This window comes from Medicago sativa, chromosome 8, assembly GCF_051527215.1.
Source record: "Medicago sativa cultivar Bolivia chromosome 8, Bolivia_mono, whole genome shotgun sequence".
NCBI classification, from domain to species: domain Eukaryota; kingdom Viridiplantae; phylum Streptophyta; class Magnoliopsida; order Fabales; family Fabaceae; genus Medicago; species Medicago sativa.
Window position 1 is genome coordinate 29568630 of NC_140756.1, and position 26425 is coordinate 29595054.

At 31.4% G+C, this 26425-nt stretch overlaps 3 protein-coding genes across 3 annotated transcripts; 1 reads left to right on the plus strand and 2 right to left on the minus strand.

Moving 5' to 3' along the window:
• Window positions 1-295: 295 nt before the first annotated feature.
• On the minus strand, window positions 296-3527 carry ANNAT3 (annexin 3). The gene is made up of 6 exons (XM_085731238.1): window positions 3356-3527; window positions 2832-2977; window positions 2161-2388; window positions 1666-1878; window positions 1422-1511; window positions 296-766 (listed from the first exon to the last, which is right to left on the minus strand). The coding sequence occupies exons 1-6, from the start codon at window positions 3429-3431 to the stop codon at window positions 554-556; spliced, it is 966 nt and encodes a 321-aa protein (XP_085587364.1). The 5' UTR covers window positions 3432-3527; the 3' UTR covers window positions 296-553.
• Window positions 3528-14368: 10841 nt separating this feature from the next.
• ANNAT4 (annexin 4) lies at window positions 14369-18037 on the plus strand. The gene is made up of 6 exons (XM_085733306.1): window positions 14369-14488; window positions 14635-14810; window positions 16198-16416; window positions 17031-17255; window positions 17425-17493; window positions 17588-18037. The coding sequence occupies exons 1-6, from the start codon at window positions 14443-14445 to the stop codon at window positions 17795-17797; spliced, it is 945 nt and encodes a 314-aa protein (XP_085589432.1). The 5' UTR covers window positions 14369-14442; the 3' UTR covers window positions 17798-18037.
• A 285-nt stretch (window positions 18038-18322) lies between these two features.
• LOC146898225 (annexin-like protein RJ4) lies at window positions 18323-21173 on the minus strand. The gene is made up of 6 exons (XM_085732606.1): window positions 21037-21173; window positions 20288-20433; window positions 19955-20173; window positions 19332-19544; window positions 19003-19092; window positions 18323-18707 (listed from the first exon to the last, which is right to left on the minus strand). Exons 1-6 carry the CDS (start codon window positions 21107-21109, stop codon window positions 18504-18506), a joined length of 945 nt encoding a protein of 314 aa, XP_085588732.1. The 5' UTR covers window positions 21110-21173; the 3' UTR covers window positions 18323-18503.
• Window positions 21174-26425: the final 5252 nt, after the last annotated feature.

The following is a 26425-nucleotide window of genomic DNA, read 5'->3' on the forward strand; positions in this document are numbered from 1 at the left end:
ACATTAGTATAATGACTAGTGTGTTCGACGGTAGTTCAGGACATTAGAATGTCATCCCAAGCCACTTAAGAATTTTTCCACCGGCTTACCCTCAAGGTCAGCATCTTGTCACACAGGAACAAAATGAGCACAGATCTTAATCTAGTGTAATCGTACATGTGAGTTGAGATTCATCAATCATGCTAAATCCATTGGCTAAATGAAATATCACAACTCACATGACACTTTTTCATTTTATTTGGAGCATTCTTTTAACAATTCAAATAATTGCATCCATGATAATAACTTCAATATATTTTACATCATCAAATACCTTCTTATTTATACAACAATTTCTTTTAGTTTTCACAGAGAAAATATCAAGGAATAATTAATTGATATGCACACAAATCCAATTCAGAATAACACACACACACACACATATAGTCTTAGTTTCAACTTGCAAATTTTATTCTTCTGAAATATTGTACCAACATGTACAACATAATTTAAACCAGCAAATTAAGATTACAAATAACCTCAGAGCAGAATGAGAGGTTCTTGTTGTGATGTATTAGCATCCCTTTGGTCCCTTCCCTAGCAAAGTCAGCAAAAAATCCATGTAGTCACCCGAGGTATCTCCAATGACATCATCATCAAGACTTGATTTGTACATGTTAGCATACTCGAATCTCACTTTCAACAAGTCGATTTCAGCTCGAGTTACAATAGCTCTGTTAAGAGAATCTTCATCAGTTCCTAGCCCGACAATAGAATCCCTTATAACCTGTTGGTGCATAGAAGTGAATCGAAATGAGATTCCAAACATTTTCTGAATGGGTAATCTTGATATAGCTTGAAAGAAATTACAGTAAATGGATACTTTGATATTTTAAAAATGAAATGCAAAAATGTTGGTACTTCTATAAAGATATCAAAATAGTCATATAAAACGACTGAATTGATGTCAAAATTTGATCTTTCAAACCACCTTAATGAAATTTTCATTAGAAGATCGAACGAAAGATACATGATATGTGTCGGAGTATGCAGCTATCGTCTTTGAATAGAGAAGAATCTCAAGCAAACAAGCTAAATTCTCAATGCGAGCTATCAATAACCTATACAATTAGTATGCGTAGCATATCTAATCTTAAAAATTAGAAATAATCAATAGTATGTACAATGTATCATTTACAATATTGATAAACTTGGCCTTTGAAAACTCGACTCCGAAATGGTTGGTAAACGGATGAACAGAAAAAGAAAGACAGATTCTTTTCTTTTTAACTTATCTACAGTTCTGGAAAAGCGAGTTAGAGATATATCTTGAAAATTGATCAGTGAGTTCTAATAATGTAGTATTAACTTATAAACCAGAGTTTCCAAAAATATTAAAAAACTTATAAACTTGTCTTGAGTAGAAGATAATTGACAAGTACCTTTGCGAAATGTTTCTCGGGGCATTCTATACACCATACTACCACATTTAAGAGCGATATTAAATCACCTTTACCACAAGTTTTTATGTCCTGTAAAGAAAATCACCCAAATTCATAGTGAATGAATAAACAACATCTTGGAACATCATTATAGTAATTGAGGCTTTTCTGTTAACTACATTTCGAATGAGTGACATGATTTAAATTACTAGTTGACATTAAAATTGAAATCGTTAAACAAAACCTCTTCCAATGTTTTGCCATAGAGTTGCTTGTAGGATGCAAGAGTTTCACGGATCTGGAAAACATTCCTGGTGCTAAGTATCCAAACAAAGTGATCATCATCTAATTTCTTATTGTTGATTGCTTCATGTAGTTTTTCTGCTTCCGACTTTGCAACCTCCAAGCTTACTGTCACTTTATTATGCCTGTAGGAGCTTACTAAGCCCACTAAAATCTGCATAACACTCACATCATAAGTTTGAAGAACATTGAATTTGTGAAGCAAATTAGGACTCGTTTTCTTTTCATGTTTTCCGTTTTCATTTATAGTTCAACTAATAAACATATGAGAATATAGACTCAACATTCCCCTCAATATTTTCTTTTAAAATACTTGAAAACAGGTCTAACATTTTCTTTTAGCCACAATCTATCTAACAACATTTACTTGAACCTAGCTAGACAAACTTAGATAAGAGTTTCTTTTATATGCGAATAAGAAACTTCATGTCCTTACTTTTGTGAGTGGCTGAGAAACTGAGGCTATAATGTCCTCCTCAAGTGAGCAATCAAAGAGAGAGCAGTAAGCCTGCCTGACTGCCATCACATGATTTGGACTCGACGCGCATGCTATTTCAACCAGAATCTGCAGCTGTTTGATCCCTTTCCTCTTAACCTTCAATGCATCCCTTGCAAATTTTGCATCCCTTTCTGCTGGATCACAAGTCCAGAGAACTATAGCATTCTGTTACATATCACACTATTCTATGTCATGATATTGCATTGTAGATCGCATCATTACTTCAGAAAAAATGGCACGCTTCGAAAATCATATTGAAATACGACGATAAAATGAACTTTTCCTTAGATATAAGAAATAATGTACCAAAAGCTTATAAAATTGTTATGACAAACATCATTATCTTGACTTATAGGTGTAAAATTGAGGTTTATATTTGTAATGCTCAAATCAAATTAGCTCAAAATTTAAATACAGATAGAGTAATAGGACACATGATTGACCAATTTTGTAACAAAAAAACTAGAATTTCAAATTGGCACAAGCAATCACTGAAAATGACATAATTTCAGTTGATTTCAATAATATATACGGATAAAATACGACATTGAAGAATTGTTTCTCAAAAATGAAAAGTCAATGGAAGCAAGAATGACATGATGACATACTCTAAAATCACCAGAGAGTTCGGATTGAAGACGATCAAGAAGCGATTCATTGTAACGTTGCTGATAAGTTTCTCTGATTTCCTTCCTTTGTTGAGCATTTCTATGTCCTAACACCAAGATTAACTCTTTTTCATCTGTTCCAATTCCTACATAAATTTTCCAATAACCATCATCAACATCAACAATCTCATTTCTAATACCAACAACCATCGATACAAAAATCAGCATAAATGAACCAAAAGAATACAAAAAAGATATAAAATGACAAAATCATAACAGTACTTTCAATGTTGTCCAATGAATAAAAAAAATTCCTCTACAAATCTTTGTGATTCAATTTTACAAACATGCATATTATAAAGTAACGTTTCTGAAAAAACCCATTAATAAAAACATAAAAAAGTTCAGTTTTTTAACATAACTCTCGCTACACAAATTCAGAAAAATACTTAACATCATTAAAAAAAAAAGTTTTTTTTAAAAAACTTTCATAGCATTAGAGAGAGAAAGAGAAAGAGAGAAACCTTGGAAAGCATTTCTAAGACGTTCAGTGTCTGTGTTAGGAGAAGGAACAATCTCTGGTAGTTTCAATGAAGCCATGAAAGATGATTTTTTTTTTTTGAGTGACAACAAATCTTAAGTTTAGAGAAACTGTTCTTCAAACATGTTTTTCATGTTTCAGCTGTTTTTATTGTTATTGTCTTTTTCCAACGACTTTGCTAAAAAACCATAATTTTATGTACCAACATTTTACTGCTTTTACTTTTTTGCCCCTGGTTGTGTTGCTAATGAGGAAACTATCTCTTGATATTTACAATTATAGTCCTTTTTGTTTTATGTAATTTCTGTTTTGCGCACTCGAATTCTTGAGTTGGAGAAGCACACCATAATTTCTATATATTTATGTTGCACACCACAGTTGAAGAAGTTTTGTTTTAAAGGTCTATTTATTTATTGGAAAATATAGGAAACACAAGGATTTTAAAACAATAAAAATTGTGTTTCTTATATTACTCATCCTTCTTTGTTGTTTTGTTGAGCATCAAAGTGATTAGAATTTCACCTTAAGATTAATAAATGAGAAATTTGATGTTGAATACCGGTCCATACATATATAATATAATATTGCTACGAACTGAGCTAATAGGGATTTTACTATTCTTTTTGTTTAATTTTTAATAGAAACTTATTTTATCAAAGAAAATTTTAGGAATTAGAATATGAATAGTAATATATTATAGTTTCTTTTGTCAAAAAGTCTAGTAATTAGAATTTTCTTTATTTAAGGTGAATAAGTGGGGATGAGAGTTTGAACTTTATCCCTTGCATGTTGCAACATCGCTAGAACTATACTTACAGGAACAATATATTATAGATTTTAGGGTTAAATATGATTTTGCTCGTTATTAATATACCAAATTTTCGTTTTAATCCCTCTAAATTTTTTCTTCGACTTTTAGTGCACCAAAAGTTTTCTATCTTCACTTTTGATCTCTCCTTTTAAGTAAACAGATATGTATAATTCATATTTTTTAATAAAATTTTGCATAAAAGTTTATAATATTCATATTTTTATCTTCATATTTAATTCTTGTTTTGTTATAAAAAAATCTAATTTTTGGGAGAGATTTTAATAATATTCTACATAATTTCATTAAAAAATACAAAGTCTACACATGAGTTGATTTAAAAATAGAAACCAAATATGATGATTGAAAATTTGTTAGAGACTAAAAATTGAAAGAAAATTTTAAAAGGACTAAAACGAAAAATTGATATATTTATAGGGATCAAAAACATATTTAACCCTAGATTTTACTTATATTTGATGATTTTTTTTTAAAAATATATTTTTTATTTTGTACTTAATTATATTCCAATTGAGTGGGGTACAACAACAAAAAACCTAGTTAAGAGGTAAATATTGTATAAATAATTTGATGTCCATCTTAAGACGAATTGCCTTCAAGAACCTGAGTTTGACTACTGATAAAAATAATTTTTGACCAAATTTTACTCACCTTTCTGTCGAATTTCGGATTACTAATGATTATTTTCCTTAAAAACAAAGGGTTAAACCAACAAATAAATAAAAAATAATTTAATGTCCACCCACAGCAAGGCTGTATCATTTTGGCACGTATTACTTTTTTTTTTTTGAAAAAGGACACGTATTACTCTTAGGCCCTAAGTTAGGTATATACATTAATTATTTTTAAGATGGGTGATGACTTTGGCTGAGTCATGTCTCGATCTTATTTGAGCTGTAGTATCTTAACAACGTGCTCCTCGAGGGATTTGTTCACAAAAAATAAATAAAAACGTGGGATATTAAACTTTTTTTTTTAATTTTTTTTGTTACAAGGGATATAAATCTATTTGTTTTTAATTAAGTGTGAGTAAGCCTCCACATATTGACGACTTATATTAAGGTAATGCAATATATACATCCTTAAAAGAAAATATTTTTTTTGATGGGATTTTTAAAAAAACTATTGTTTGTACTAATTTTGGATCTAAAATGGTTTTTTACGATCGACTAAAATGTGGTTAGGGGGTTCTCCAATTCTAGGGGTTCGAAAGGCGAGTGATTAGGGTGTTTTGTCAAATTTTTGGTGAAGTGAATGCTTTTGTCGCGGACTTGTGTAGAGTTTTGGATGGAAGGTCTCTGGTCTGTGAGAAGATTGAGGTTCACTGTAGTAGAATTATATGTGGATTCATTGGTGGTGGAGAATATTCTTATGAGGAGGTAGGAGAGTAATGCGAGTGGTAGGAGCCTTGTTCTAAAAATTATACAACTTCTTCAAATGGAATGTGAAGTGAAGGTTAAACATTCATATCATGAAGCAAATATGTGCGCTGACGTGTCAGCTAATATTGGGTTATCATGGAGAATGAGATGATGTTTTATAAGTCGTGTTTGACTTAAAATAGTTATTTGTTAGTTGATCAAGCAACGGTTACTTTTCCATCCTCCCTTTTGCTCGGCTTCAACCCTCCCTTTCATAAAAAAAATGTTTTTGTAGTTTCATTTATTATTAAACCAACTTTTTTTTTTCTTTCCGAAATCTAGAAATCTATTTATGACCACTCAAATCCGTAGCACAAGAATTACCCAGAAACAAGCCAAACAACATATGATCGTTTTGTCATAACCCTCCCGTTTTTAAAGGAACAAGTCTATGATAATCCATAGTTCAGTCGAATTGTAAGTAGAATCTTACCATTGATTGTTTCAGTCATAATTGGAAGTCAAACTCATTTTGAACGATTCATCTTTAACTGAAACTCATTAACCACTTAAACCTAATCAGTTAGTTAGTACTAGCAATTAATTCAACATAAGATGACTTTGCATGTCTTGAAGTAACATTTGTGGATTCACATTATGTTAGCGAGTGTGGTTCTCTTCAAGCATCTTATTTGCAATTTAGTGTTAGATTGGCCGGACATTAATTAAAGCTATGAATGTGTTAACAAGGCAAGACTTTGAATGATGAAATGAAAACACTTGAGAAAAATGGAACTTAGTAGATTGTAGAGAGTCAAGGGGGCAAGAAGTCGGTTGGATGTCAATAACATTATACTATAAAGCACAATTTAGAATTGAGTAATGATATTTTGACATCCATTTGATGACAACTTTGTTGACAACCTTGTTTTTCTCACTTCTTATTGGTCAAAAACAATGGAGAGAGAAAAAGGAAGAGAGAGGATAACAACATCATGTGAGTATGAGAGAGAAAGTTGTCCAAAAGTTGTAAAAAAGTGGTTGTCAAAATATCATTTCTCTTTAGAATTTAGATGACACCCTTGATCGTTAGAAGGCTAGACTAGTGGCAAAAGGTGTTGAGATATGCCTTGAAATCTCATGTTGGAAGCTGAAAATCATGTTTCCATGCTATCTCGTGCGCTAGGCAGAAGGATTGATGCGCTAGACACAGGAGCTCTGACGTGGCAATTCTAATAATTTTGTGCGTTAATTTTTGTATATTTTCTAACATTAATTGAGGGGTTGAAATAAAAGAAATCTTAAGGGTTGAAATCAAAGTTAGCATCAAATGTTAGGTATCAAGTTCAGAAGAAAAAAAAAAACACGTTTTTGGCGCTATATATCAGAAGAAAAAGAAAACACGTTTTTGACGCTATGGATCACCAATCAGATTTTTTCATTTGTTTTTAACATTTTTTAACCACCGGCTAGGATGTTTTCATTGTTTTTAACATCTTTCGTTATTGATGTGCTCTAGTGTTTCTACAAATACTCCTGCTTTCTATGTTTTAATTCATCTCTTCTGTTGGTTTACCATGTATCCTATATATGTTTTCATGGTTGAATGTTTATTTAAAAAAATTCTCTTATAAAAATACTGCATTTATTTTAATACGACTCAGAAATTGATACATACACGATGTCACAAATTACAAAAGAAAGATCATGCCAGCAAATTTTAATTAATTATTAAGAGAGTCTGCATTGACATTATGAGTGTGAACCAATGGAGGTGCTAAACACATGACTATGGATGGTCAAGAGAAAAATGAAAAATATGTGTAGAGGCATATTATTTATATTTATTTAATGCAAAAAACAAGCAAAAAGATTGTGTGGACAGGCAAATCTCACTTTGTTAGTCTTAGCTCTGGTTTTGTGTTCAAACATTTGATTTGATTCATATTTTTATATCTACACGTAACCAGCATGTCTATTAATTATATTGCACGTTCAATTGCATGTACTAAACTATCCGCTCAAAAATAAGTTATAAAATAAAATGCAATCAAGTAATAGTATTCCCTCAAAAAAGAAATCAAGTATTCTCTCAACAAAAAAAAAAAAGCAATCAAGTATACAAAATATTTTAAAAATAATAATAATCTTTAAGATATCTTCTTTAAAAAAATATTTACAATATCTTTTTTGAGAGGATAATCTTGAAGATATATTAACATTACCGGTTTGGTTAACATGTGCAATATTGCACATGTTAAGACAACTAAAAATAGTAGTTTTTCATTGAAAAACAACAATTATTTATTGAAAAACTACATAATTAAGATAAAATGCACAAATTCCAAGTCAAATTTACCACTTTAAACTTCTTAACATGTGCAAATTTGCACATGTAGAAAACCTTTAACATATTTTGGCTTCTTAAAAAAAAAGTATCATTTTTTACACGCGTTACTCTTATGGTTTGTTAAATGGTCATGATATGATAGAAACATGATAGGATGTGAACATAAAATAAGTTGGATAGAAACATGATAAGATAAGTCGGCTGATCGGGATTAATCCGGTAGTTGGAGAGGTGGAGCGGCCATCATATATATTTATTCGTGTACTTGTTTCTAAGGATAAAATTGCATGTTCTACGATGTTGGCCTTAGAGAATGGAATGGTTGAATAATCATAACCACAGTGACCCTGGGGTTATTTTCTCTTCTAAAAAAAGATTAAAGAAAATTGTGAGGTCTGAGGATGGTCAAAACCAGGGGTGTAGTGCAGGTTCATAAGCACAAGAAAGCAGGTTGAGTGCTTAGACAGTTCATAGTCTCAAAAAAGTGGTGAGGTTACCTAGTAAAGATCGTTTGGAGGTTCTGATGAGTTTGAAAAAGACAGTCCGTAAGTGTCAAGGTAAGGCGCCCCGAGCATTGTTGTGTGCGGGCCAAAACTGATTTTTGCTACTTTTAAGTGGAAAAAGTCTGGTTTTTAGGCCCAACTTCAGGTAGAAACTCTCCCTATAACTACCAAATCTTTCATTCATAATTTGTCATTTAGAATGCAGCGGTTCAAGAAGAAGGCAAGCACTAGGAGCTTCCAGGGAGGAGTTTCTCTCTCCTCACTCCAAATTTCTCTAGGGTATGTTTGATTTCTTTTGTAATTTGTCTTTAGTTACCATGATTAACTAAATCTTTTTAGGCTAGGGTTCTAAGATGAACCTCTATTTTGTTTGGATAATTATTTAATTTAAAGTCTTTTATTCAGTGATTTTCTGTTCGCTATTTAGTTTTACTGTAGTACGTAAGATTTGTCTCCTCTGTAGCACAATCCTTATTAGGCACTTAAAAAGGTGACATAACTAATATTGATGTATGTTTGTCTAATCAGGAAGTAATTAATTAGTAACTAGGGAAACACGACTAAAGAGAGCGGAACCTTGAGAGAAAGGTTCTTAGGGAGGTGACATACTTAATATTGATGCATATCTGCCGAATCAGGAAGTAATTAGGGAAATTGTGACTTCACGACTTAAATCATGTCAGTAACTCCATCCTCTTTTCACTTTGGTAACGTAGACGCTGATAGGGTTGTCTGTTTGCTTGTCTACTGATGAAACTAGGTCATACATCATTTTGTTAGTAGTTTTTGTCAACTTTTAGTTGAGTTTAAATGGTTATACATGAGTTTGAAGCTACAAAGAGCATATTTTATGGTTCCTAGTGAAGAAGAAATCGTGCCACGATTCACAGAAATCAAAGCATGATCTGGAGCAGGTTGGAATGGCTTTTGGTTTGTAAAAAATCTTAGCACGATGGTGTTTCATTGGGTAACGATTTGAAGCGCGTCTGACCAAGATTTAACTTTAATGAGCAAATCGTGCACAATTTTAAGTCATCGGAGCACGATTTTAGCGTGACCAACATTTTTCTATAAAAGACAAGGTGTTTTATGAAGCAAGGGTTCGAAATTTGAGAGAAAGAAACTGATATTCGGAGCTGGAGATTTGGAGACAAGGTGGAAGACCATCAAACTCACAGCCAATTATCAAATACATGTAATGAATCCTACTTCTGTAATAGTTATTTATGCTTTAGCCATGAGTAGCTAAGTTCTTTGAGATTAGGTCACTAGATGATTCTGTTCTAGCTCATTACAATGTAATCTTAAACTCTAAATTTTTATGAATGCCATTCTAGTTTATTTCGTATAAATTGTTTGTAATTCTTTTATGATTCTGACATAATATAATTGATTCTAGTTTATATGTTTCAATTACCTCTGAGAGAGTAAGACCCCTACGAACCCTCACATGGATCAACAGGTGCAACTCGACAATTGGAGGGACCGACCGACATCTCTGAGAGAGTAAGAACCCCACAAACCTTCACGTGGATCAACAGGTTCAACTTGACAGTTGATTAGGTTTAATGTCCCAACGAACTCATCACTTAGATAGTCTACTTAAAATACTGAACTTGACTTGACTTTTATTTAATTCCAACAAATAAATAGAGGGGATTCAAACAATCTTAACCGCCGTTAACATTCTGCTATCAAAATAGGTAAACTTTTCTCTTTTGCAAACAGATTAAATTGCAAAGCTCTAAACCTTTATCTCTTTTATTTATTTTATTGTTCCCAAATAAGTAGCGAGAATTGTTTGGTTAAATTGACAATCCTTATGGATACGATACTCTACCTACACTTTTTTACTTGATAAGTGATTTGGTATACTTGCCTAATCCGACCATCACCCAGTTTTTCAACCCAAACCCAGCAGGAAATACATCTATAAGTAGAACTTCTTCCACTCAGAAATATTCATTCAGAACTTGGCGGTTTAAGAGGAAGACAAGTGCTAGGAGCATCACGAGGAGTGTCTCTCCTCAACCTTTGTTCTTAGGGTATTTTTTATTTCTTTTGTATTGTGTCATTTGTTACCATGAGTAACTGAACACCTTTTGATTAGGGTTCTAAGATGAACCTCGTTTTATTCCTTGGGTTTATTAATGAAAGTCTTTTAGTAAATGATGATTTTAGATCTATTTAATTTTATATGTATCAAATAGTGTAATGCTTTCATGCTGTAGGCAGTGTGACATACCTAGCCAATGTGACTGACCTTAGAATAGGTGAGGATTGGGATCTTGCTTACATCATAATCATTAAATGAAGTTTATTCTTCTTTCTCTAATTAATTAGGGGTATTCTTATTTCTTTAATCAATTAGGGTTAATTTGGGCATGTGGTGAAATTCTAATATTCATACCTAAAGTGGTTCCTTTAGATGACAATTTAGGAATTTCAATTGAGCTACGTTTCAATTACTTGTGAGAGTGTAAGTCCATGCCTTAATAATTATCTGAACGTGTATGGAACTCTAGAGAATTGACGACCCTGTACCCCCGTATTACACATATGACCTTTAAGTTGACTGAGTAGCAATATGACATCAGGAGGGACGTTGGACTAACCATTTAAATAAGAACCATCATTTCATAATTGGTAATTGTATTTGCATTAATTCAAACAAATAGGTAAATGAAATTCAAAGAATCCTAATCGTCGCTAAAACTCTGAATCTAACCCCCTTTATTTTTTGCAGCCAATCCAAATGCTATGTGTAATCAAATCAAACTTGTAAACTCCCCCTATTTTAGTGATTTTAATAGGTTTAGCTAATTGCCTCGTTAAAACGACAATCCTTGTGGAGACAATTTTACTTACCACTTTATTATTTAGAAACAGTTTGGTGCACTTGCCAAATTAAGTCATTAGGAGAAGAACCTTTAATCACATCGCGGCTCGTGTCTATGACTCCTAATTTTGAATCAAAAGTTAACTAATTGACCACTACTAAAAAAACAAAAATCATTGAGGGAAATTTATAGAGGAAAAAAGTGAAATCCCTCTCTAATTTCACTAAATTTTGAGACCAAGGAATTTGTGAGGGATTTTATTTTTTCTGTCACTAATTTCCCTCACTAATTTTTCTTTTCCTAGTAGTGGACGAAAGCGGAACATATTCCCTAAATACATATGGATGAAATATACCCCTGAGATGACCTAGATTCTCTACTTAACTCGCTAAATGAAAACACAACAACAGAAGGAGAAGGATAAATAAGGTACGTTTTTTTTGTTGAAGTACAATTGATCAAATTAGGAAAGCGCAAATAGTGCATAATCTCCCCATGATATGGAAAAAACATAGAAAATTATGAACGGAGGTCACGAAGAGACATGAACTAGGTGAAGGATTTCGAAAATTTTCAAGTTTGAAAATTTCCGCTTTATATTGCCATCAGCGGAGATAAACAAATCAAGGGCTTTAGATCACCGAAAGACGGAAGGCGTGGCTCAACACCAATCGTGCCTAAAAAATGTTACCATACTCTAGTGCACCCGAGCGTCTGGAATCCCCAAAAGAGGAGTCGTTTCAAATTTGCACACATATATTAATGCATATCATCACTATATTTTTAAATTTAAAAATATTATAACAACATATATTAAATTTGAAAAATTCATATTACCCCCCCCCCCCCCCCCCCAACTCAATGCAATTTTTTAGTTCCCCAAATAAGAGAATTTTGTATTATGAAGAAAAGTTAACCCCAAAACCCTTCCCTTTTTCCTTCAGAAAAAAAACCTTCCCTTTCATTTTCCTCTATTTTTTCCAGTTACTTATTTTTTCTTTCTTTCAAGTTCTCCTTTTTAAACTTGCAAACAAAGCCTTAGTTACCTGCATTTTTTTTTTAGCAAAAGATTATGGGGAGCAGAGGGGTCTCCTGCTGCTGCACCCTAATTATATTAAAAGAAAGATAAAAGTACAAAAAAAAAAGAAAAAAGAGGGGGGACATAAATCGGAACCCTCCAAGAAACAGCAAAAAGAAAGACCAAAAGAGATAAAGCGAACTAAAAGCAAGAGGGACCACTATCCCTTAAAAACTAGTGAGGCACTCGGTTGGAAGAACCAACCTTGAACCCTTTGCTAGCCTCAGTCACCAGCTTTGTCTTTTTCTTTTTTCTTGGAACCACCAATTGAAATTGATGATCAGTCAAATCATTGATCTCTTCATTTTGAGACATATTAGCCCAAAAATCACTTAAAAAATTCATAGCTTGTTGGGCTGCAGTAGGAGCACTGATCATCCCTACCTATGTCCACACATATTTGAAAATGAAAATCATGTGTTTCACATACGCATTGAATAAGTAACGCCCACTTGCAACAGAGTGACCTGTCAATGTTCCTATCTCCTTATATTATTTATAAATGTTGTTCCCATCTACTTTATCCTAACCGAAATTATGGTCAATTGTCATGATAAATTATTGTCAAATTCTATACTTATGTTAGGATATCTGTCAAATTATTGCCAGATTTTTACTAGCAAAAAAGGAAAAAGAAAAAGAATTAGTTTCCTTAATTTTAAATAATTTTTCAGTAAATACTTAATTTAAGATTCTATTTATAAATTATGTAAAATTTTGGATATATGATCTGAAAAATCAGTTGAAGAATTTAATCATAAATTGTTGATAAATTCAAGACTTAATTTCAATTTTTTTTAAATTTAGAACTTTGCTTTAAAACTTTCAAATAAATTAAAGGTTCAAAATAATTAGTACACTTTTTCCTTCAAAAAAGGAATGCAATATAATGATGAGGCTGGAACAACATCTTTTTTGTTGATTCATGGCTGGAACAACCTTAATTATTAGATTTTATAACATGAGTGTATGTGTCTCTTTTTTAAGAAGAAACAGGAAAAACAATATAAAGGAAAAAGATCAAGAAAAGTAATAAGCTAAAGTTTGTTTGGAAGTTCCCTATTAGAAAACATTGCTTTATTTTTTGAGAGAATAACATGCTTTTTTAGGTGGTCATATTAGAAATTGAAACAACCCTAGGCATCAGTTGTAAATGCACAGAAATGAGGAGCATGGCTGCAATTTAAGCAGACAATGCATAACTTATGATAAAATAATTAATGAATTCTCTCACTCTTTTACTTTACTTTATATCTTTTGTAGCATATTTAAGCAGCCATTATTACTGAAGTTTAATTTACATCTAAGTTATAGTTTTTACCTTAAATATTTTGCTGTAACTTTTTGTTTTTTGGTTACAAAATATTTTGATGTTACCTTAATAATATAACCATCACAATTAATTCCAGTTTTCAATTTCATCTGACTGCATTATTATTGACATAATAATGTGTCCTGCTGTTACATTGATGATATATTCTGGAGTTTTAAAATAATTAACTAAGATTATTTTCATGTTATATTTCATGGTTTAAAGACTGTGCAATTTTTCACCCAAATAAAAAAGACTGGTCAATTTAATCTGTCATCAAATATTTGATTAAATCTAGCCATATAAAATTCTTAACCTAATTTAGAAAAATAAAATAACATAATAATAAAATTTGATTTTTGGAAAACATAAAAATAATACAAATTAATGTATATCATTTGATAACTAATACGGAGTACAAATTAAATTACTCGATATTGGCATTAGTAATTAAGAGATGCAACCTATAAAAAAATTGAAGAGATGCAAATGAAACTTCAAAATGCTATGAGACAGGGACAAATAAGTCATTTAAAGTCATTAATATATACTAATATGAATACATATATAGTAGTTTTTATTTTATTTTATATTTTCACCGGTTCATACTTGATTGGTCAAAAGTCGTAAACTTCATTTGATCATTTTCATATTACATTTAAAATGACAAAATTAGCCTTGTTGGGCCCTATAAAATGAAGACCACCTATCACTGAATAGAACATATAACTGTCCCCTACTCATCATATTTAATTGCTACAATATTGTCTCAACTCTATCAAAAACCTTCCCAGAATATGGCATTCAATCAAGAATTAGAAGCTTTAACTCAAGCTTTCTCAGGTTCTTTATTTCTCAACTTGTACCATATTAAATTATTACTACATATTTTCATTTCAATATTCTTTCAAAAAAATTCATTTTCATTATTGATTTTAATGTTCATGCCCAATTGATGATATTTGATGAATTAATGATGTAATTTTCAGGACATGGGGTGGATGAGAAATCATTGATAACAGTATTGGGAAAATGGGATCCCTTGGAGAGAGAATCTTATAGGAAGAAGACATCACATTTCTTCATTGAAGATCATGAACGCCAATTTCAAAGGTGGAATGATCATTGTGTTCGTCTTCTCAAACATGAGTTTGTGCGTTTTAAGGTAACATTTTTCAATTCAATTTGTTTTCTATTTAAAATTGAGAGATTGATTTTTACGGTCAGATGATGATGTTTTTCTTTTAATAGAAATGATGAAGGATGCGAGCTAAGAATATACTATGACTTTTACCAAAGCAAAAAGAATTCTTCAAAACAAAACAAAAAAGAAAAACCAAAATAAAAAGGACATGTTTTTTGGTAGAAAAAAAGGATACTGCTATTTTAATTTTTTTAAACAGTCATTTAATTAGATCTGAGATTTGTTGAAATTATTAAAAAAATAATGTAATAAAGTAGTATTATGATCAAATCTGATTAAAAAGATTAAATGACTGTTAAAGCAAGTTTGACAAAAACTTTTTTTTATAATAGTTTTATGGGTTAAATAAGTTTTTTTTTTTTAACAATCGGGTTAAATAAGTTAATGGCACCCTAAATATACTAACATTTGATTTTAGTCCCCCTAAAATATTCTTTAGACTATTGGTCCTCCAAATTTTTCCATCAATTAAATTAGTACCTACTATTTAGTCAACCATGTTTAACTTTTATATTTTTTAGTGAAATTTTCCAGAAATGGGTAGAAAATTATGACAATATTTTCCAAAAAAAAATAGAATTTTTTAAGAAAATATGAATTTAATATGAATTTTTTAGCATCAAAAACATAAAAATTAATATTTAATTCATGTTTTGTTAAAAAATTCTAATCTTTTTGGGAGATATTTTCATAATATTCTACCCATTTCTGGAAAATTTCATTAAAAAATATGAAGGTTAGACATGAGTTGACTAAAAAGTAGAGACTAATTTTATGGATGGAAAATTTCAGAGGGACCAAAAGTCTAGAGAATATTTTAGAAGGACTAAAATCAAATATTGGTATATTTAGCGGACCATTTACTTATTTAATTAACCTAGTTTTATTCAAAGTCAATCAAACAATAATTTTTTTTTTATAAGAACTCTAGCGACTAGAGAAACTCACCTTAAAGGTGAACAAGTGAGGTGTCTGGGGTTCGAACCCCGACACCTGCATAAATTATGCATTATCCTTACGAAGTGAGCTAAACTCACGAGGATAATCAAACAATAATTAAATTGCAAGAGTACATTACATATTTTTAACTATTATAATTCTCTTGAAAAAATGTTTTTAACTATTATTGTTACTTGTTAACATAATTAATACTCGTGACTTCATGATCTTACTTGGAAGACAATTAGATAAAATGTATTGCAATATGACAAGCTTTGTTAACTAATGCTAAGTTATTATAATTAAGAAGAAAACTCAACTATAATATAATAAAACGATCACAAGTTGGAAAATTATATTTTGTTGTGTGATCCCTCGTGTGTTGACTTTTTTATGTAAAATAAATCAGAATGCAGTGGTGCTTTGGAGCATGCACCCTTGGGAAAGAGATGCCCGTTTAGCAAAAGAGGCCCTAAAGAAAGGCTCAATTTCATATGGTGTATTGATTGAGATTGCATGCACAAGATCTTCAGAGGAACTATTGGGTGCTAGGAAGGCATACCATTCTCTCTTTGACCATTCCATTGAAGAAGATGTTGCATCTCACATCCATGGCAATGATAGAAAGGTACATACATATATAGAGCCGATAATGTTTTATGTTTTTCTTTTAATCTATCTAATATCATGGTTTTAAATTATGGTCGTGGTCACGATGCAGTTTTTAAGCCGATTCAATTTTTTTTTCTTTGAAATTTACAAAAGAGAATAAATTGGATAATTTTTATTTTAACAAAAATAGGCCAGCTCGAAGCAAATGGAACGGCCTGACCCACATTAATTTTTGGGTTGATCTAACTAGACTAGAAATTTAACTTTGGTGATTTTTTGTCCCACCTCACCTTTCTCAAAACACTTGATTTGTCCGGATTACACAGTTTAAATGTGTAAAAAGCACCATTTTTTTGCATGTAACAATCTGAACAAATAAGTGTTTTGAGAAATGTTGGCGTCTAAAAGAAATTATGTTGATTTTTAGCTTGTTCTATTACCAAGTGTATATAGAAAATGTCCAAACCTAGACAATGATATGTAAATATTCTTTTTGACAAAATAAATTATGAATGTTAGATTTCTAAGCTTCTAGGTGAATTAGTATTATCTATATAGATATGATCTCACTCTCTTATTTGTTATTTGAAATATATAACCCTAATAACACCTAATTGTTTTTTGAAACAGCTCTTGGTTGCACTTGTGAGTGCCTATAGATATGAAGGAACAAAGGTTAAAGATGAAACTGCAAAATCAGAGGCCAAAACACTTTCCAATGCCATTAAGAATGCTCAAAAGAAGCCAATTGTTGAGGATGATGAAGTAATAAGGATATTGGCAACAAGAAGCAAGCTACATCTTCAAGCAGTTTACAAGCACTATAAAGAGATTTCTGGCAAGAATCTTGAAGAGGTATTATAAATAAATGCTAATGCATATATACATCATAATGTCATAAGAAATCTAATATATTATGCATTGTCCGTACCAACTGAGCTAAATTCACGAGGACAGTTTAACCAAACATATGACTTATGAAATTATAGTTCTGATTATTTATTTATTTATTACCTTTTGCTAGGATCTTAATGACTTAAGGTTTAAAGAGACAGTGCAATGCCTTTGTACTCCACAAGTATATTTTAGCAAGGTAAGTTACAAATTCAAAATCCAACCTCATTTTGTTGTATAATAACATAACTATATCTATATGTATATAATGCATTTTTTTTTTTTGTATATAGGTTTTGGATGCAGCATTGAAAATTGATGTGGATAAGAATATTAAGAAATCACTTACTCGTGTGATTGTTACTAGAGCTGACATTGATATGAAGGAGATAAAGGCTGAGTATAACAACTTATATGGAGTTTCTTTACCTCAGAAAATTGAAGAGACTGCTAAAGGGAACTACAAGGATTTCTTGCTAACCTTGATTGCTAGAGGAGGCTAATTGATGAAATTAATAAAAGAACAAACCTTTGGAAATGTTTTGAAAGATGAAATTTGAGTTTAAATTTCTGTCTCATGTATTGTTGTTTATCAATTGAAATTTGTATTGATTGATGCTACTGCTTTATGCTTCACCTTGTGTTGTTATTATTGTTAAAAAAATTGAAAACAAAAAAGATGTAATCGAATAAATTGTTTTGCTGTTTCGTTTATGAAATAAAGAGGATATTTGTCGATTAAACAGAAGATTATTTTTTATGATTCTAAGGCACACATTTATTCAACAATAGTGTTGAATAGGATTGAGTAACATATGTTTAGTTAAACTTCTACACAATTCAAATTGCGATCGGATGCAAAAAAAATTTGTGATTTGACATACGCTAATATTGTAGCTTATACTCTTTTTGGGTACATTTGTAGCTTGTACTTTAAAGTGTGCTCGATAACTGATCCACCGCAAAATCATACAACCTTATCGCTTAAAATGAAGTTTCTTATCGCTTCAAATGAAGTTTCATTGGATTTTACATCGAGCATTGTTTTTGACGTCCTTCATTCAAATAAGAAATAACAACAAAAAGAAAAGACAAGTAATTCCACATAACCAAATTATTATAATAGTATTATGATCATCACCATCATAGAAGGCTCAATTATTTAAAACAAAACACACAATTTTAAGACATGTTCTTATAACAAGCATTTTAGTTTCCTTTCCCCAAGAGAGTAAGTAGGAACTTCTTGTAGTCTCCTGAGATTTCTTTAGCCACTGCATCCTCAAGGTGAACACTGTTTCTCTTGTAATACAGCTCTTTGATGTCCTTCAAGTCCTTCTCAGCCCTTGTCACCACCACACGAGTTAGTCCATCCTCATCGGTTCCAATCTTTTTCAGTGCACCGCGCAGAACCTAATGAAGGGAAATTAAGAATTGCTTCAATTAATATATCAATACAATGTGCACAACTTATATCATCAAAAAATGTTTTAAGTACTAGTAGAAACTGATGGTTTTAAATTACAATTGCAGTTCAAGTTGCCGCAAATGGAGCCACGGTATGGTCACAAACATTTTAAAATCCTTTATTTTGTGGCAATAATTTCAGTTGTGTGGTGCACTTTAAAATCACTTATGCTATAATACTATGTTTTATCTAAAAAGGAATGTCTTTTGCAAGAAATAGAAAAACTAGTGTTAATGTTACCTTTTCATAGTACTTCTTGTGGTCATCAATGCAACGAATGGCAACATGCACAGCCTTAAGGAAGTCATCAGATGCTTCATTCAATAGTTTCTGCAACAACAGAAACGAAGAAAAGTCACACTCGTTTGAAGGAAGACGAAAATTGTAATACTTGAGGGTGCAAAAGTACACTTAGACCTATTTATAATGAAATGAAATGCACATTCTGAAAATCTTTGCAATAGGTATAAAAACTCGACAAATATTTTTTGTATTGTGAAAATCTTTCAACAGAATTCTGATATATTCTTTAAATCCTCACTTAAAAAAAATTAATTTTTCTTTGTTACCTTGCTAATAGAAAAGCCATGATCATCTCTGTAACGGTTGAAAGTTGCCTTAAGTTGAGTCTTGCTCCTAGTAGTAAGGATCCTGATAACTTCTTCAATGTTTCCTTTCTTGTTTTTGACAGCCTCATGAAGAATATCAGCTTCAAGTTTTGCCAAACTTGGATTGATTTCAACACCATCATATCTAAATGAGCTCACCAATCCAACCAAAAGCTGCCAAAAAGAAAAAACCACCGTAGCCTCAAACCATCAATAGTACACTAAAAAATGTCAATAATTTTCATACTAAGGTCACTGAATTATTTCAAATATCTTAAAGAGATCTTTGTGGTAAAACATTTTTAGTTGTCTCTTTTAATTTGTAATCACATCTATCATGTTAAATTGCGGTCACAGTTATGCTGCGAACCTTTATATTATGGAAAAATATGGTCAATGAAATCGAAATTATAGTTATGATTTTGTTGCATAGACCTCAAATTCCTTTTGCAGTTTCGGTCACAATTTAAAACCATGATCGCATTTCAATTTAAAACGGTTGAATTATTTAAAAATTCTCAAACATATCATTGAAAAATAAATGTGCAGCAAAAAGAAGGTATAGTAGTAAAAAATTGACTTGCCTGGCGATGGTAGCCAGAGGTATGTGCAGCAACATGTTCTTCCAAAGAATGGTTGTATCTGTTGTGGTAGGCATGTCTCACAGCCAAAAGCTCTTGAGGTTGAAGGACAGATGCAATTTCCACAATCACATGGTAGTCTTTGTTAATACTTCTAATGGCTACATTAGCCAACACAGCATAACGGTCTGCTGGATCCAATATCCACCTATACATAGCTTTCTGATTTTTTTTCAAAGTCCCATTAGTATAAATACATTAGTATTTTTTATATAATTAGTTTGTGTTCTTGTTAGTTAGTACTGTAAACTACAGTGGTTGAAATATATGGAATACCTCAAAGTTACCAGAGAGCTCAGATTCAAGGCGTTTGATGAGATCCTCTTGGTAAATGTCCTGATAAGCTCGTCTAATTTGTTGCCTTTGAACAGCATTTCTCTGACCCATTATAGCTATGATAGCACTCTCATCAGTTCCCCACCCTACAAACACATTAAAATTATTCTCATTAATATTCAATAATTTATAAGATGATTTTTATTAGAAATTTTTAAGAAAACAAGAAGCTATTTGTGTTTATTTGCCCATAGTAGAAATCAGTATTTAAATTATGCCAAAACAAAAAGAAAACATTATTTAAAACAAATATTTTGTGAAAATAATTTTAAGAGAAACTACTCAAAATAGGTTTATAATTCAAACGTTCGATCTTTAATATTTTGAATAAAAAAATCATCTTCATTATTATAAAAAGTTGAGAACAAAAATAATATTTTATTAAAACTTATCAAAAAGATTCATATAAACGGGCCCATTGAATCAAATTATTTTAAACGGATCTGTTTAAAATAATTTAATTTATTCAAGTGAAACTTTGAATAATCAGTAAATTTGTAGAAACTCAGAAAGATATGCAAAATATTTGTATATTCATTGAAAATTAAACGCAAAGAACATACGGTAAAAAACTAAAAATGATAAAACATTTCTACAAACTTAAGTGATTATCGTTTTTATACTTAAATTAAACGTTGAGAATTTTATCATGGAATTGTAAGATGAAACTTTGAATAATTGAATATGACCTTTGACAGCCTTCCAAAGAACATCTGCATCTTCCTTAGGAGAATGATTCAGAGGAGCAATGAGAGTAGCCATGGTTATCACAGCTTGAATTGTTTATTCTATGATTTTTTTTTGACAAAGATTATTCTATGATCTGGTTATGTAAATTGGATGTTTTTCGATCAAAGCTCCAAAATACATATTTATAATATGCTCTTACAATGTCCATGGTCTACCCAAAGTCAAAAGGTAATTAAGAAGATTGTGTTTTTAGACCTATTTTTGTTAAAAAATCTTAAAATCATAAATGAAATCAATATATTTCTTTTATTGATGAATACTCATAAGGAAGTGTTTAGGTAGATTTCCCTTTTACTATATTTATATCTGGTGTCCTCACAAATTACCATCTATGTTATGAAAAGGATGCAGGGTATTTTTGTCATGCAATGTGAACGAAAAATTATTTATCTGGGGCTAGGTTATATACCATTTTTTTTTTTGTGTTTTTGAAAGAGGTTATATTTTTTTACTAAAAATAAATGATATATTTTTGTACATCTATACAATGCAAATTCGCTAAAAATAGAAATGAAAAATTTACGAACAAACTCACAACATCCATATTAATAGCATAAAACGTCAAAGTACAAAAGCTCAAACATATGACTATATTCAAGTATCTGGAATATAAATATGACTCCGGATCTGCAACGTTCAAGACGTCAAAGTCGTTGATTGAATCTGCACGAGATCGAAACTGATCTGACAATCTAAACCGAACAAATATTTGAACGGAAACAAGAAAGACAAACAACTTCGCACGAAGGCAACGAACAAAACAACGTCGCACTAAGACGACGAAATCACGAAAGAAAAAACGAAATAGATGTGAAAATCACTTATTTCAATAAAAGGGAAAGAAAAAAACGAGTTAGAGTGGTGATTTTGGGTCAAAAATTGACCATAAATCACCCCTCTATAGTGAATAACGAAGAAGAAATTAGGTTTTGTTGACTGCACACAAGAGAAAAAGGAGGGGAAGGGTAATGGAGAGAACATTGATTTGTTAATTAAAATGCAAAAACTAATCAATTTATTTAAAGTTTGGCTTCTTCTAAAATTAATCAATAAAAAAACACACTTAAGTTAATTAAAATTTATTTAAAAATTTGGCATCTTCTAATTTTTAACATAACTAGACTTTTGACCCGTGCGACGCACGGATCTTGTTGACTATAATAGAGACCAATGAATAATCTTTATCCTGTAAGATCATGGATCGATCAATAAACGTAAATTAGAATATTAGAGATACAATATTACAATCAAATTTGTTTTACTATGTCCTTCAATGACACTTGAATCTTATCAAATTTTACATTTTAGTTTTGAAAAACTAATCAATTAAAGAATGTTATTTTATTTTATCACAATATATTATTGGGGCATTATCTTCTCATTTTTTTTAAGTCTGCAGCAATTTAACCTAATATTTTCCCGCTCATTTGCTGTATTAGGTTAGCAGTAATTTAACCTAACAAATTTCATCTAAAAAAATGCATCGCACGAATTTCATTCCTATCCTCTTGCCTTTTTTTTGTACATTTATTTAATACTAAAAAAATGCATCGCACCAATTTCATTCCTATCATGTTGGCTATATCCTTATTTATTAATTTTGTTAGGTCTGCAACAATTTAACCTAATATTTTCCCGCTCATTTGCTGTATTAGGTTAGCAGTAATTTAAACTAACAATTTCCATCTAAAAAATGCATCGCACCAATTTCATTCCTATCTTCTTGCCTTTTTTTACACTTATTTAATACTAAAAAACTGCATCGCACCAATTTAATTCCTATCATATTGGCTATATCCTTATTCGTATGTCAGTCCCTTTACAATAAACCTATGCGGAGCACAGGTCAAATATCTAGTTATTGATAAACTATGTTGGTTTGCCAATGTAAATGTTATCTGATATATCTTCTCTACTTTTGATTTTTATAACCAAAAAAATCTATTGATTTTAATTTTTATACAATAATTGTTTAAAAGTAAGCTTCAAATGAAAAATAAATTAAAACCCTAAATTGGTGGCAAAATTATGTTTGTTGTCCGTTAATTTAACCTTTATTTTGATTGGTCCTTTAAATTTTATTTTGCTTGAATTTCTCTTGGTCATTTATGTTACATTTTGTTTGCAGCGTTAACGTTATATTCATGTTGCATTGTCATCGCTTATGTTACATTTTGTAATTGTGTGAATCACAATTTTTGTTTCACAAATAGAGATGAATAATGTTCAGGTGTCTATTCGTCACATGCCACATTAGATTTGAATGATTGTCTGTCTTGGGTTTGTAACTTCGAACCATTAATCTTGCATGAAGATGCTGTTACGTAAAGTGAACTACTATGCTTTCATGATTTTTGGATTTGAAAATTCAGATTTAAAGTGGAAGAACCGATGGGAGAAAGGAAATAGACGAATTTGAAAATTCATGAAGTTGCTTTTGAAGTTTCTTAATATTAAAATGCAACATATGTTTTTCTTTTAAAACTAAATTTGTTAAAAACACTTGCAGTGCACTCAATTTTTTGGTTACTATCGCTGGGGTTCTTGCAGTGCAAACATAATATAACATAAGTCATTAGCCAAGAAAAAATAAAAAATAAAATTAAAGAATCAATATGTAGGAAAAAAAAGGTCAACTTAATATACCAACAACACTTCCTTTATTAAGTGGAGACAAATTATGAATTAGATTATCATCACTAATGAAGTGGTGGAAGAAACGAGAAAGATGAAGAAAATGTTGATGTTGTTTAAAGTTGATTTTGAGAAAGCGTATGAGTCTGTGGAGTTTTTGGATGTTGTGTTGGATAAGATGAATTTACCAGTGGTTTGGTGAAAATAGATTATGGAGTGTGTCTACTCGAAGGGGATGAATGTTTGGTTGAATCCTTTAGTTGAGAAGGGGTTTTAGACAAAGCGATCATATTTATCCCATTCAATTTTTGATAGTAACCCTGGATGAATGTTTTGTTGAAGAAAAATGCTAAACATCCCGAAAACCATTATCCCGAAAACATCACGCTCGTTTCCCTGATAGCATTTTAAACCATCAACTACTTGGTGATATGCAGTTTCCCTGATAGCTTACAAATACACGCTCGTGATATTTCCCGAAAAATAATTCGGGATATATAACATTTCTCTTTGTTGAATGCTTTAGTTGAGGTTGATCTTTTCATTGGTTATAAGTATGGTCAATCAGTTGACCCGCATATTTCTCATCTACAATTAATTTGATGATGATGACTTTTGGTGAAAAAAGTTGAGGGAATATTAGAGTCTTGAAGCTAATATCATCCTTTTTGAAAATGAGAACTTTCGTAAGAGCTTGTTTGTAGGTGTAAATTTTTGGCTTGCAACTTCTTTGCTCAAAAAAACTTCTTGCTTGTGATTTGTTGTATGAATTTTTTTATATAAATTTTTTGCTTGCCATTTCTTGCTTGTGATTTGTTATATAATTGTTGGTTATATTTATATAATTATTGGCTTAAAAAAACCAAAAATTATATAACAAATCGCAAGCAAGAAGTCGCAAGCCAAAAACTTATATAAAAAAATTCATACAACAAACCGTAAGCAAGAAGTTGCAAGCCAAAAATTTATATAAAAATATTCATGCAACAATAGACGGTCATAAAACTACTGGATAGCATGACCACCCCTAACACACCTACGCTAATAGACATCCCCTCTCTGAGCCTCTTTCAGAATCGCAAGCAAACTAATCCAAACCGGACTTCCCTCATACACCTGACCACTAACAATGATAGCAAGGACATGGTCTCAGGTGCATCCTAACTGTAACCTAAAGTCTAGCGACTGTTGGTCTCCATGTTGCTCAACGACAACCACATCAAGGTCCTCCTGTTTAGCTAACCTGGGGATATGAACATCTTCTTGCTGATATATGATTTATGGATGTGAATTGGTAAAGTATCATCGCATGTGTCCAGTTGCTGTCTCTAGACCAGTCAGAGCAAGCAGACCCAATTCTTGTGTTGTCAGCACATGATCAAGATACTGCGCCTAGCCCTGACTGATCTCATGCCCCGTCGTCTGGGGACTTGTACTGTAATGTGAATAATTGCGGTTGATTTGGACATAACCAACAGAGCATACGATTCATAAGACAAGACACATTATCAAGTGTCACTATCATCTCCTCATCCGGAAGATAAAAGCTAGATGTCTCCTCATGGAATCTCTCAACAAAAGTAGATAGCAGGCACCAGGCAGTGGTCAATGATAGGATAACTGAAACTTTGTAGCCAATTAAATCCATTGGAGCTCGTATGACATCTTTAAACAGTCTCTCTTGCATCCTATCCAAATTTTCTTCTTGTATAACTTGAAGCTTTTTTCCGTTGTTCACACACTTTAAATTGGAACGCTATCACAAAAATTAAAAACATAAAATCAATGTAAGGATACGATTCAGTTTAGTTTACATAAATAAAAATAAACATGTCTTGAGTTTTCATAAAAAACATAGTACAAAAAAGTTAAAATTATAAAATCTTACTACTCCCTTAGACGTGTTGTAGGCCACATAAACATGGTATTGGGTTGTGGATCCACCTCCACCTACGACTGCTCTGATCATCTGTGTTCTCCACCTCATCCTTCTCTTCCATATCGTGCTACTCGGGCTGGCGCTCAGGCTCATTAATTCACTGAGATGGTTTGAAGCCATAAGCACCCTGAACCATGCCCTTGTGCTTGCCCATTATTCCTTCCGCTTCATTCCTCTTCGTCCATGCTCGCCTAACAAAAGCAATCATGGTAGTTCTCTCGTTTCTAAGGCAGTCTCTACAATCCATATCTAAAACATGCAAAATCACATATACACACAATTAACGAAAATCCACAAAATTACTAAAATAAATCTGGTTCAGTTTATAAAATCCAAACAGAATCAGTGATACAGAAGAAAAAAAAAGCGACGCAAAATTGAGAAATTGAGTGAATGAGACCTTACCTTGTGTTTGTTGTTTGAAATCTGATGCTTTTGAGCAAAAAAAAAACATTCAAGAATCACTAAATGTTGGGATTTCAGATTTTGGGGAGTGAGAGAAGTTTTAGGGCAAAATAGAAATTGTTGAAATGATGAGAGTTTTCTGATTTCGACTTATATGTAGGACGTGTTTGGATTTTAGAATCCAAAACTTGGTTAGGGAAAAAAATAGGGCGCATGAGAATCACATAGGGTGGAAAAATTAATAACTTTTAGGGCCCGTTTGATGGCCAGGATATGATAGAAACATGGTATCATATGAACTTAGATATAGACAGGATATAATATAGGCATGCTAAATATTAATCGTATCA

Coding starts and splice junctions, on each gene's coding strand:
- ANNAT4 (XM_085733306.1), top strand. CDS start 14,443: ATGGCATTCAATCAAGAATTAGAAGCTTTAACTCAAGCTTTCTCAG. Junction 17,256..17,424: donor CTGGCAAGAATCTTGAAGAG/GTATTATAAATA, acceptor ACCTTTTGCTAG/GATCTTAATGACTTAAGGTT. Junction 17,494..17,587: donor CACAAGTATATTTTAGCAAG/GTAAGTTACAAA, acceptor TTTTGTATATAG/GTTTTGGATGCAGCATTGAA.
- ANNAT3 (XM_085731238.1), bottom strand. CDS start 3,431: ATGGCTTCATTGAAACTACCAGAGATTGTTCCTTCTCCTAACACAGAC. Junction 1,879..2,160: donor TTTCTCAGCCACTCACAAAA/GTAAGGACATGA, acceptor AGTGTTATGCAG/ATTTTAGTGGGCTTAGTAAG. Junction 767..1,421: donor CCGAGAAACATTTCGCAAAG/GTACTTGTCAAT, acceptor ATGCACCAACAG/GTTATAAGGGATTCTATTGT.
- LOC146898225 (XM_085732606.1), bottom strand. CDS start 21,109: ATGGCTACTCTCATTGCTCCTCTGAATCATTCTCCTAAGGAAGATGCA. Junction 19,545..19,954: donor CCTCTGGCTACCATCGCCAG/GCAAGTCAATTT, acceptor TCTTTTTGGCAG/CTTTTGGTTGGATTGGTGAG. Junction 18,708..19,002: donor ACAAGAAGTACTATGAAAAG/GTAACATTAACA, acceptor TCCCTTCATTAG/GTTCTGCGCGGTGCACTGAA.